The sequence below is a fragment of the Brienomyrus brachyistius genome, chromosome 17, assembly GCF_023856365.1.
Source record: "Brienomyrus brachyistius isolate T26 chromosome 17, BBRACH_0.4, whole genome shotgun sequence".
Taxonomy (NCBI): domain Eukaryota; kingdom Metazoa; phylum Chordata; class Actinopteri; order Osteoglossiformes; family Mormyridae; genus Brienomyrus; species Brienomyrus brachyistius.
Window position 1 is genome coordinate 22,011,138 of NC_064549.1, and position 12,129 is coordinate 22,023,266.

At 44.8% G+C, this 12,129-nt stretch overlaps 2 protein-coding genes, 1 long non-coding RNA gene and 5 other non-coding genes across 9 annotated transcripts; 2 read left to right on the forward strand and 6 right to left on the reverse strand.

The window, feature by feature from the left end:
- Positions 1-122: 122 nt before the first annotated feature.
- Positions 123-5,995, reverse strand: efhd1 (EF-hand domain family, member D1). Its single transcript, XM_048980232.1, has 4 exons — positions 5,566-5,995; positions 1,943-2,090; positions 1,260-1,394; positions 123-864 (listed from the first exon to the last, which is right to left on the reverse strand). Exons 1-4 carry the CDS (start codon positions 5,868-5,870, stop codon positions 730-732), a joined length of 723 nt encoding a protein of 240 aa, XP_048836189.1. The 5' UTR covers positions 5,871-5,995; the 3' UTR covers positions 123-729.
- Positions 5,996-6,296: 301 nt separating this feature from the next.
- On the reverse strand, positions 6,297-6,368 carry trnag-ucc (transfer RNA glycine (anticodon UCC)). Its single transcript has one exon. It is a non-coding gene; the product is annotated as a tRNA-Gly (tRNA).
- Positions 6,369-6,584: 216 nt separating this feature from the next.
- Positions 6,585-6,656, forward strand: trnap-agg (transfer RNA proline (anticodon AGG)). The gene has a single exon. It is a non-coding gene; the product is annotated as a tRNA-Pro (tRNA).
- A 485-nt stretch (positions 6,657-7,141) lies between these two features.
- trnaw-cca (transfer RNA tryptophan (anticodon CCA)) lies at positions 7,142-7,213 on the reverse strand. Its single transcript has one exon. It is a non-coding gene; the product is annotated as a tRNA-Trp (tRNA).
- Positions 7,214-7,423: 210 nt separating this feature from the next.
- trnap-ugg (transfer RNA proline (anticodon UGG)) lies at positions 7,424-7,495 on the forward strand. The gene has a single exon. It is a non-coding gene; the product is annotated as a tRNA-Pro (tRNA).
- A 172-nt stretch (positions 7,496-7,667) lies between these two features.
- On the reverse strand, positions 7,668-7,741 carry trnai-aau (transfer RNA isoleucine (anticodon AAU)). The gene has a single exon. It is a non-coding gene; the product is annotated as a tRNA-Ile (tRNA).
- A 52-nt stretch (positions 7,742-7,793) lies between these two features.
- LOC125711390 (single-pass membrane and coiled-coil domain-containing protein 1-like) lies at positions 7,794-9,251 on the reverse strand. Of its 2 annotated transcripts, XM_048980233.1 has the most exons (4): positions 9,131-9,251; positions 9,016-9,046; positions 8,486-8,635; positions 7,794-8,381 (listed from the first exon to the last, which is right to left on the reverse strand). In XM_048980233.1, exons 1-4 carry the CDS (start codon positions 9,147-9,149, stop codon positions 7,967-7,969), a joined length of 615 nt encoding a protein of 204 aa, XP_048836190.1. In that variant the 5' UTR covers positions 9,150-9,251; the 3' UTR covers positions 7,794-7,966. The 2 variants fall into 2 exon arrangements, with proteins under 2 accessions (XP_048836190.1, XP_048836191.1); XM_048980234.1 differs by lacking the exon at positions 9,131-9,251 and having other exon boundaries at positions 9,016-9,065.
- An 869-nt stretch (positions 9,252-10,120) lies between these two features.
- Positions 10,121-11,530, reverse strand: LOC125711393 (uncharacterized). The gene is made up of 4 exons (XR_007383006.1): positions 11,485-11,530; positions 11,179-11,258; positions 10,665-10,706; positions 10,121-10,444 (listed from the first exon to the last, which is right to left on the reverse strand). It is a non-coding gene; the product is annotated as an uncharacterized LOC125711393 (long non-coding RNA).
- Between the last annotated feature and the right edge of the window lie 599 nt (positions 11,531-12,129).

A 12,129-nucleotide genomic window follows, 5' to 3' on the forward strand; every position in this document is an offset into this window, starting at 1 on the left:
TTTACACGTTGAACAGTGCCCTTCAAACTCCTGATATCTGTGTAGTATAGCTAATGAAGGTATTTTGAATGTCACGAACTATAGCGAGTACCTCGACATAAAATAAAAACACAGAATTAATGTTTTACACATGGAAAAATACATTTTAATAATTTCATTTTGCTACACAAACATTAAAAAGGATATGTGCTTCTGATTAAAGTTAAATACTCAAGTTAAACATTGTAAGCAAGCACTAATTAAATCAAATATATCAAATATTAAATACAAATCATATAAATACATAGACAGCCAAGCATAACCTTTTACAGATTACAAATATATCCTATTTTTGTCTATCTAGGACACTGGAATAAGAATATAGTCATAAATGAGTGCCAATATCTCCCAAAGACCAACATTAAAAAGAAAAAGAAGTGAAATTTAAAACTTGAATGTACCCCTCCCGATACTTTTGATTCTGTTACTATTTTTCTGAACACTAGTGAACAGTTTTATAACATTTTAGATTCAGTTACTCAATAAAGTATTTGCAATAAACTGAAAAATATAAAAATCTATAACTGAATATTCAAAACGTAGCCCTAAGACCAAACAATCCCAGTGTGAGACTTTTGTCCTTTTAGTTCTAGATAGACGTCTAACCCAGTAGTGTTCCCATCATTCATTCTGAGCAGTGATACCACATGCATCTGACGTCCACGTTTAGGCTCTGGAGTTCGTCAGGCTCTAAGGGCAGAAAGTAGACTGCAGCTGTCTGAAGGCAGCACGTCGTTGTTTTCGCTCCATCTCCTGGCGTTTCCTTTCCTCCTGCTCCTCCCGTATCTCTGCCTCAAACTTGCTAGCCACCGCCAGGGCCTGTGCCTGTTATGGACACAAAAACAGAATGGTAGAGATCACAGCAGGAAGACATGCTGCAAGGTAAGAGGGACAATACAATATAAGCATCCGCTATTGCTGTTGAATATCTCTATCTGGCCACTAGAGGACACTGTGCTTCGAAGTATAAATAATTTTAAAACTATGGAACGGACACACATCAGGAAACACACTCAAAGGCATGCTGTATGTTGTATGAAAGCAGCATCAAATTACTTGTTCCTCGTTTGTCTTGTCAGAAGGATGTAGAGCATTTTTGTGATATGATCAACACTGTTCAGCACTGGAGGGGAATGTACCTTTCAAATGCAAACGTAATGGAAGTGTGGCCCAGAGGAGCAGCGTGATGCAGGAAGTCCTTACAAGCTAGTCGCACATACCTTGGCTTCAAAGAAGTCACGTGCCCCCAGCACCCCTTCTGTGGAGACATCGATCTCAGAAAGGCGTGCCAAAGCCAGCAGCCCACTCTCCTCCTGGAGCTCACCAGCCGCGGCCCTTTGGAAGATAAGCAGGAACTGGGGGGGGGGTCAAGGTCAGAGGTCAATTATACTGCCTTTCACTGTCATCCCATGCAGATTATAGATCTTCTAATGTATATTTCAATGTATTCGTTTTTAAATATATAGTTATGATTAGTAAACATACCAGTCCTGTGTCCAGACAGCATGAATATCTGTTAGTAGTATTGCTTTTCTGCCCCTGACTTGTGCACATATCAATTTCACCCCTCCCACCATATTACTGGGGGAAGCCTGGGACTGGGCTGAACCAGCACAAGGACCCCTTTGTGCCCCCATCAGGCTACAGTTGTCACCTGTTGCTATGGGGCTTATAGATTCTCAGATTGACGCCACCTGTCAGCCCCAGTTCATGCCCCAATGGGGTATTCCGCTTGCTAGCACCATACTGCCATTTTGTTTCACGGTAACGTCAGAATTTTCACTGCAAATGAAATGACGCCTGTTTATTTATTTTTGGTCTACAGCTGTAATTAAGGAGATAAACCGAAGGACACACTGTACTGAGCCATGTCCCTACACTGGACACCAACGATCTCCCTTACCTCTCTGAAGCTGAGCTGGTCATCAAAGTCCTCGTCCACCTCCTTGATCATGTTCTTCAGACTCAGGTGGGTCTGCGGTGCTCCAAGCTTCTCCATCATCAGCTTTAGCTCCATGAGATCGATAAAGCCATCTTTACTGGAGTCATACCTTAGTAGAGAGAGCCCAGCCTTCAGTCCATTGAAAGCACATGGTGAATTCCCAGTCATGGGGGGTACAGTCAGAGGAGTTGGCCGGTATTATGCTAAGAAATGCTTTTCGTTTGATTTTGGGTGTTTTTGTTGTATTTTCAGCAAAGGGGAAAACCCTGATTTTATCAGCATTTGTGGAGCACACACTTTTCCCTTGGGCACAAGCACACAATGCCTCCTGCTTTTGGTCTGGCCAATGGCTGGCAGACATCCATGTACCAGTGTGCATGAGATGATTTAACACATTAGCCAGTATTGTTTTAAATGTCAGACCAAGTTAGGGCAGTAAATCCCACAGTCCCTTCTTGTCTAGTAATCTCCTTACTCCAGGTACTGGTGGCTCAGTGCATTCTTTGTGCGACTCCTTTATCGCGTTATACCACAAGTGTATTTGAAGGGCGATCGCTCTCTGCAGAGGGGGGTAAATCGGCTAGCCCCATTCGCCATACAGGCTGCTACATTCGAAAGAAGCACAAGGGGAGAATTACCAGCTGAAACAGATGCGATAAGGCCATGCGGGCGCAAGGTGGCCGCATCTGGCGTTTACGCTCACAGAGGCCCATGGTGTCTGAAAGCCTGTGAAGTGCAGTGGCACTGACATACCACAGACACCGATGATTTGACAGAGCTTTGGTGTTTTTATCAGTGAAGAGGCACATATTCCAGGAATAGAATCGCAGACATTAATTTAATTAACACATAGTACAGCCCATTTTCTTTTAGGGGGCCACTAAGTAGCCAAGGAAGCGTCATCTCATGTTGATATCAAAGGGTGGGGCATTGGTGCTCTGCCTGGACCCTCCCAAGTACAGATAATTTAACAATTTCCAGGCAATGGGGGGGGGGACTCCTCCCACCTGATATTTAAGCTTTTGAACGCAGAGGTGGAGTGACCAGTGAGATAGTTGGAGACCGCAGGCAAGATGGGTGGGGGGCGAGGGTGTGCCAGAGGTTATTAATGGATCTCTTTACAAAGTTGTTAGTAGGGCACAGTCTCTGAATGGATGGGGTTACAGAATAATGAACTCCAAGCAGCTTCAGACTGGTGAGTGGGACAGCCTGAGCCCCAAACCCATCCACTCCCAGAACATGGCTGCCCACAGCTCACCTGCGGCCCCCATGAAATCATACCCATTCACTCCCTGTGACACTCTGTTCCGGTATCTGTCCAGACAGCTGGTGATCCTTCAGCACTGATCGATAAAAGAACACATCTGCTTTATAAGCAGAGTCTTTACAAAGAGATTAATCCACGCACTCTGAATTTGACCATTTCCTTGAAACGGGACCTCTATAACGTCCCTACATCACCTGCATAGGCAGAATGGCTTTTGTTTTGTTCCTTCAGGAACGTAAATAGGTCTAAAGGAAGCTTATTGTGGGCTATGATTCACACATTACTATGTGATATATCACATCACTGACAAACCTGGAATGTAGATTACACTCCTTTCGTAGTTGACAGTTTTGGGTGACACACTCCATGAGGAAGGCTTAGAAGATTAAACTTATTTATGGTATTTCAACAGTATCTGTTGCTTGAATGACTATTTTTAGACAGGTAAATCTCAGTGGCTTTAGTGGTAGAAAGAAATTAGTGGTTTACTCTAAATAACTCTCAACAGTAAACAAATGGTCTACAAAGCAGGAGTGAAAACTTCAGGCCTACCAACAATCATGTGTGATGGATCTAACCCATCTGTGGTCTGGATGGAGCTGGCTAGGAGCCATCAAGCCAAAACAGTGTGGCCCCGTGGTCAGGCGGGGCGGCCTTCCCAGTGACTGTGGCTGTGCCCTCACCCCAGCTGGTACATTCCAGCACAGCCCGGCCCTGGCGCAGAGGTCGTGGAATGGGGGGTGGGGGGGAAGGCGGCCAGAGAATGTGCATTGTTCCTACGCACGACCCACGCCAGGCCTGTCACGGAGAAGGGCGGCTCCATCACAGCCTCTCATTGTGACAGCCCACTCATTACATAGCAAACACAAACTATGGTTTTATTTTCACAGCATAAAAAGGTTTTCCAGGATAAATAAGGTGATTTATGTGTGGAGATTTTGCACCATCTACAATAGTGGTCAAAATTGTGGAAACGTTTCCAATTTTTAGAGATCGCAGAACTTTTATTCAACTGTTGCTCCCACTGCTTATTTAGCCGTCCAATGCATGATGCCATTCTTTGATTGTTTAGAAACATTACTGCCAAAACTGCGTAGTAATGTTTAAAGCATAATGTCAAAAATGCTACAAGCTTCCACAATTTTGCCACTAGTGTGTACTTTGTTAAGGATGAATTATTCAAGGGATTTCATAGGAAAGGCAAGCGCCGTTTAGAAGGTTTACTCTGTTGCTGTGACCAGCACCACCTAAGTGGCAGGGATGGGGGCAGCGTGAAGCCAGCAGCAGCTGGGAGATCCCAGTGACTGCAATGAGGGAGAGAGACTGCTGAAGATGCAGGCAAAAGAGAGGACGTCCCATGGCAGCCTGATGGGGACGTGGATCTGGGGCAGCCGAACAGTGCTTGTGGGAGGGGGATCACTCACAGCCATAAGAACTACTTATCATTCGAACACACACTGTAAATAGCAGCCTTACCCCCAGGCAGTTACACAAACACACCATGTAACCCATCAGGGAAACCGATTCCACACTCTGATCCCTTCTTTGGTTCCAGGCCTTCTTAAGAAATGTCCCAAGGCACCTTTAGTTCTCCTATCATCACTGGCCTACCATTTGTTTGTTTGCGTGTGTGTGTGTATGTGTGTGTGCGCGCGTGTCTTGGAGGGGAGGAGGAGTGGATAGACACGCAAATGGTCTGCAGAATGGACAGATGACAGATATTATGGCTCGGCCCTCAGATCTGGCTTGTCAAGAGGTACAAAGGTAGCATTGTGACAAAGGGAGGGGGAAGAGTCCAACAGGGAGCATGTCACTGAGACACTGGACTCAAGAAAGTGGGCTTTGTCCTAGAAATGACAAGAAAAGTAGCACAACTGAAGTTCAACTAAGACTGCCCAAGAGAAAACATTGTGACTGGCACAAATGCTGCACACACAAAACCTCTGCATACAAGGCAAATTATTTCCATGACACTTAGTACTTTATCAGTAGATCTCTCATGGAAACAAGAGAAGGATTTTAGTGTAAAGATTTAACGGGGCATCCAACTGCTCAACAAATTGCAAAACAATACTTCAGGTGAATTTACTTCAGTATCCTGCATTTGCATTTATTCTATGTATTTTTACGCTTTATTATTTAAAAAGCAAAGTGAAATTAGATTAAGGTTAACGTGCTTGTGGATTACATAAGATAAGTGAATGCGTGAATGTTGACGATTGTTATTTAAAGTAAAAATTAATCAAAATTCCGACGTAAACTTGCTTTATAATCCCCCCCAATCACATTCGCATCGAAAGAAACAATGGTTCCTCACCGTTTGAACATTTTCTCCATGTCCTTGATCTGTTTTCTCGAGAACTCTTTGAATTCAGTGTACGGGTTAAACACCTTGACTTGTTTTGGCTCCGTGTTGCCCTCGTTAATGTCCAGTCTCCGGCTGAGTTTCAGCGTCAGTTCTGTAGTTGCGCTCCCATTGACCACGGGCTGCTTCTCTTCTCCCTCGTCCTGGCTCAGTTTGGCCGGGGCGCAGGGAGCGCAGGGGGCGCACAGGTCCGCCGAAGCGCTCTGTTCCACTTCTAACCTGCGCTGCAGCTTTCTGGCTAATTCTTCGGATGCCATCTCGGATTCGTGAATTTTAGGGTTTTCTACGTCTCTGTAGTTATATATGTACTTCCCTATCACGATCAGCTGCTACTGACAGCATAGTGCTCCCGGTCGGGGCATAGTTTAGGCATGGGCGGCGCACACTGGAGCATCCGTAGCATCCGAAGAGTCGACACGCCCCTACTAATGAATGGGGCAAGAAACCGGCGCAAACAGCGTGATTATACCATATGCGGAACAAAAGTAAAGCACTAATTTAAGGGACAATTTCCCGCCTCGCCGGTTTCTTCTTTTATATGATATATCATATTTTAATAACATTTTCACATTCGTAAATATTTTATTTAGATGCCTTTAATTATATTTCATAAATGTGTACAATTGTGTTGGTTTTCGCCAATCAATAGGTTGTTAGTAGTTTATTATTTCTAAGAAAAGTTTTGCGTTGGCCGGGAATCGAACCCGGGTCAACTGCTTGGAAGGCAGCTATGCTAACCACTATACCACCAACGCTTACGATCTGTAACTTTTGTGTAGGGAATAGATTATACCTGAAATATCTGTAATATATTATTTTTAATGTCATTTGAGTGGTTGCTTTATGAAAATCAGAAATGATAATGTGAAATTAATGTATATTTATGTGACATCAGAATACAATCACATATCACACATTTTTCGTTCATGTCCTACGTTCTTTAAAGCTAGTATACGCTTCTTTACAGTAGTGGCTCGTTGGTCTAGGGGTATGATTCTCGCTTAGGGTGCGAGAGGTCCCGGGTTCAAATCCCGGACGAGCCCTTCTTTTGCATGCCCGACTGTGATTAAGATAATCATGAACTTTTAAAACTACTGAAGCGGAATCTATTTCAAAATACGGTAAGCGAAGATGTATGGTTTTAGGATTTTATACAAGGTATAAAAGGTATATCAAACATTTTTTGTTTGAGCTGTGTTTAACCAAACAGTCATGCATATACGAGGAGTTCAGTAGTAGGCTCTAAACACAGTCTGGTGGGACGCCAGTATTAAGGGGAACGGGAGCTGAAGTACGTGAAGTACAATTGTGTATGGCATCGTCGATTGATATATTAGGGCGACAGGCAAACTGAGACATTATCAAATATGGTCGAAGAGATCGTGGAAAAGATACGATGTTTAATCAGCCCCCCAAAGCACTATGGAGGTCAGCGCAACAGGGCCATAATCATTTAGACAGTTAGAGTTAAATGTTTTTGCTTTAACTGACTAGAGATAAATTACTGTAATTTCTAGGGACGAAAAATTGACCCCGACGTGATTCGAACACGCAACCTTCTGATCTGGAGTCAGACGCGCTACCGTTGCGCCACGAGGTCCTACTCAGCCGTCGCCAACGAAAGCGTTCTTAACGAAAGTATTATACATATAATATCACTTTATTATCCATGCATATGGTAAACGATGTATGGCGCTACACAAATGTATATTAGAATTATTAGGATCACTGAAAAATATACAGAGAAAACGCTACAAAATAAACTGGCTTGATAATCTATTTAAGATACTAGCCAGGAAGCTTACATGTCGGCTCGTTGGTCTAGGGGTATGATTCTCGCTTTGGGTGCGAGAGGTCCCGGGTTCAAATCCCGGACGAGCCCGTGTTTTGCATGCCCGACTATGAATAAGATAATCCTATCATTTTCCCGTTTTCCTTCGGAATAGCAATAACATCTTCAACCCTAAGTCACAATTGACCGGCGTGTTCTAGCAATTTCGTGACAGTTATCATTTTCAGCAAGAGTTTCATGCGCACATGTCAAGAAAAGTAATTGGCCAGTACGGGGATCGAACCCGCGACCTTGGCGTTATTAGCACCACGCTCTAACCAACTGAGCTAACCGGCCACTCCAGAATCCCACCGCAGTAAAGAAATCAGAAACATATAACACAGTAGTGTCTTGTTTTTATTGATTTCAACATTTAAATATTAATTTTTGTTTTATTGCCACATTTTTAAAAAATATAATTACAAAAAAAAATTCAAGGTTACAGGTGTGTATCATTTATCTATTATTTCTGTTTCCAGAACATTTCCCACCATCCGGTTATTGAGATCAGGGGCCTGGATATTATTGCTCAAAAGCTTCGCTCATCACGGTGTCAGCGTGTCCCACTTCCACCACCTGCACCGCCCTCAGCAAACCCTCTCTCAGAGCTAGGTTAGTCACCACTCTCTGTATGAGCGCCTCCACCTGCCCTGTGTAATGCTGCCTCTGGGCTGGCCCAAAATACTCGGCTTGGCAGCCATGCATAACAAAAAGGGCGCACAAGGCTGTGATGTCGGTGCTCCTCAGCCCCAGGTCCTGGAGAGAAGACTCCCAAGCCAGGCGGACCTGCCGATTCCTGGCTTTCCTGTGCAGGACCGAGGCGACCGTGGGCAGGCTTGGGGCCAGGTCTGGAAGCTTCCCCAAGACCACTGAGTGGCAGCGGCGCAGTGTGTCCATTGCGTAGGTCACGAAGAGGTTCGTCTCCAAGGTGGTTAACCTACCATTGCAGGAAAGATTGGAGAAGCTGCTGTTGCATATCTACAGCATGACACTCATTCGAAATAGGAGATTAGGGATCCTCAACCTGTCATGCGAACCTACTGGTCCTCCAGCAGAGACACCCACACCTGGTGCTGGTGGACTTGCTGGTCTAAGGTGCTCCTGTGCTTCTCCAGCCGGTCAGAGATCCTCGCCGCTGCTTCATCCAGCTCCTCAAACTGAATATTTATTGACTCAAACTTCAGCTCCACTCTGGCAGACAGAGAGCGAAAAAACTCCACAACAAATTTCACCAACCTGGAATGTGGAAATCTTACCTTCAAGGCGTGACACATGCAGTTCACATAAAGTAATATATGAAGCAAGGATCAAATGACTCACTTTCTTATTTTAAGAGTTCTCCGTCTGTTGTATTAACATTCTCTAGGAAGCTGGTATTTGCAATTCATCTGCTAACAGATAAATCCTTTTTACCAGTATAATAGAATACTTAACACTGGCCTCTTCATCAGCTTTTCCCTTGTGGTGTCAGATGTCTCTTTTGATGGAGAAAAGCTTTTCTGTATTCAAGCAGCCGGCCTGTAAATCTACACGGGGTGAAGCTGTCAAAAGCACCTCTGAGAGCAGATTACCTGCTCAACGTTGCGGAGAGGCTCTTAAGCGAGGGCCCGTCTGTGGCCATCCAGAGCCCGTCTGTGGCCATCCAGAGCCCGTCTGTGGCCATCCAGAGCCCGTCTGTGGCCATCCAGGGCCCGTCTGTGGCCATCCAGAGAGCAGCGTTTCCATGGGGCGTTTGGAGAGTGTTTCTGAAGAAGCCACTGTGGGCAGTCCCACGGAGCACAGACGAGCGCTTTGGGAGACCCCGTGCCCGGGCATCGTGACTGGGGGCTATTTTAGACAGCAGCAAAAATAGGCGAGTTGCAGAGGGTTACAAATGAACCCTCCAGCGACAGGTTGGTTTGCAGAAAACCCAAAGGTGGTACAGCAGGGTTTATGACGTAGAGAGAGGAGCATTGTGTGTACTTTAATGTACGTCTCATATTATTAGACTAGAAACAAGAAAAATATTATTAAAAAGAAAATAATCATAATTTGTCCCTGCTGTAAATGCCATGAGGAAGACCTTGTTGCCCCCCCCCCTTTCCCAAGTTGCATGAGAATTTGCCAGAATGTCTTCCAGGCTGACCAAAAGTCATTTACAGCAGAACCTCCCAGCACCCTATCCAAAGTTTCTAAGATCTAATCAGTCTGAGTTAAAGGGTGGCGACTCTCTTATTCACCAGGGTAAATGCCAATATCCTGGCGCCAAACTGGGGGCTTTAAATGCCTTTGTTTCAATATAATGGTCCGTTAAACATTATCAAATAATTAAGGTATTTTACTTGTACTATTTTTAAAAGATACCAGACAAGAACAAATTCTTATACAGTTTCATGTTATCACGTCATGTGATTATTTTAATGTGTTGCTAAGTTGAGTGACCATTCATTACCAAAACCATTCAATATTTTTTCCTAAACCGTCTTAACTGGATTATAACAAAAAATACAAGAATCCATGGGAATGAAAATCGTTTTTATTAGGAAAATAATCCATCCATCTTCCAACCGCTTATTCTGAGCAAGGTAGGCAAATATATTATACCTGCATTTCGGAGAAACACGCGCAAAACTTTGTCATTTTGAAATCAACCACTAGATGGCAGGAATTTCCATCTAATAAGTGTCTGGTGGTGTTTTAGCGTCCTAGTGTGAAGCGAGTGGTCATATAAAGGCGGATTGTGATTTGTTGAACTTCACCTTAACTTAGCCACTGTACTGTGAAAGCTTTGGCAATGGTTTGTGTCAACATGGATCAAATTCATTTTTGGAGGGCGTTGTTTATGCTGTTTGGTGATAACTTTTGTGGCGAACTGTCCTGACATTACAGACTAAAATACCACCATTTAGAACTTTTTTGATTCTGTGGTTAAACTGCTACTTTTGCCAAATGTGCCAAATGCTTTTGCCATATTTTCTGAAGTCCCAAGTATCCCGAAAGCACATGCAGAGGCAGCCACACCTGGAATTAAAGGGCGTGGGTTAGTTTCTTGAAATGACCTCATTCATATAGTTTGAATATTTGCACCAAATTTGTTCTTCAGAAACTGCCTCAACCTGTTGACATCCATAAAATAGAACATGTTCCGGGTTTCCCCCCATGCTCAACCCAAAGCTACGCTCTTTACGGGCTGTGGTCAAGCATGCAGCTGGAGGTCATCAGTCCAGAATGAGTGACTCACCAGATTGTGTAGCCAGTGTGCAGATTCATCCCCTCCTGACAGCTGCTGAGAGCAAAAGGGGCTGTTATAGACAGCTGCAAAATGACAATCAGGATCTGTTGGGGCTCATTCTGTCTGCAGTTTCCAGCCACTGACAAGCTCATGACAAGCTCAATGATGAACTCACTTACGGGTCCACAGATGAGCTCACAGATGAGCGTAAAAATTAGCTAACTGATGACCCCACAGATCAGCTCACTGATGAGCCTACTGACAAGCCCCGGCTGCCTCTGTGGGAACCGGGGATGGCGGAGGGCCCAGCGGATCATAGGTAATCGTGAGCCCATCCGCCGTCTGCTGGGAGACTCCTCCCCATGTCTGTCTCCTCACGAATCCTGTGTGTCAGGCTGGGGCCAGTCTCACCATCTTCTTCCCTCCCCCACCACTTAGATGCACCAAATGAGACGGAAGACTAAAGCGGGTGCATGCCGCTGGAATGTGGCCGCAGGAAAAAGAAAAAACGGCTCTCCATTACCACGAAGTTGGCAGGAACCTGGGACTGTGGGCCATGCATGCTGGGAGCAGAGCATCGACATCAGGATCTGAGTCGGGGGGCTGACAGGATCGAGGGGAAGGATGGAAAAACAGAAAGGAATGTGTGATCGTGCCTTTCAGTGGTTACTTTTCGTCTACTTGCAACAGAAGAAACTCTGCGATTTGCTGCTTTATTGTCCTGATTATACCTCATAATGTTCATGAATATTTTATCACTGGGTTCACGTTTCTTTGAACTACACTCACGAACGATATTAGTCTAAAAAAAACCCAAGAGTTTACGCACTTCATATGTAATCCCGAGTCTTTCAGTCATCGTCTGTGTTCAGGAGGAGGAGGGAGAGATTTCCCATGATGCCTTGCCCGAATGTGCCCGGCCTTGCGGGGCGGGTCCACACCGCGGTGCTAATCATATAGAGGCCTGATCCACTTCCACAGGCAGCGCTACAGCCTAGGGGGAGCACACAGATTCATCTTTGCTCTTTTCTTTTATTTTCCCTGGTTCTCCAAAGCATTACATCATCTTCTTTATTTAGCAGTCGCTTATTCAAAGCGACACCCAACTGAGAAAGCACGGGCAGACGGGATCTCACATAAGGCCCACAGGATGTGAACTAGTGACATTCACAGACACATGTCCTAAGACGCTAAGCCACACACCAACATCGACGTGGGTTAAGTGCCAGGTCCAGACTTTACCCCCCCCCCCCCTCAGCTCCTCTCTATGCTCCTGTGAGTGTTTGAAAGTGCTTTGTGCATCTTTGACTGATTTGTTCCAGGGATCCTGTCAACTGGGCAACTTTGAGCTGAAGCTCATTGGACAAATAGCCCATGGTAACACCGTAAGGACTCATCATTGTCTCAGGGGCATGTCGGAGAACAGGAAGATTTTATTAATTTTGAGGCTGGTAGCTAAGAAAAGCTTCAGAGC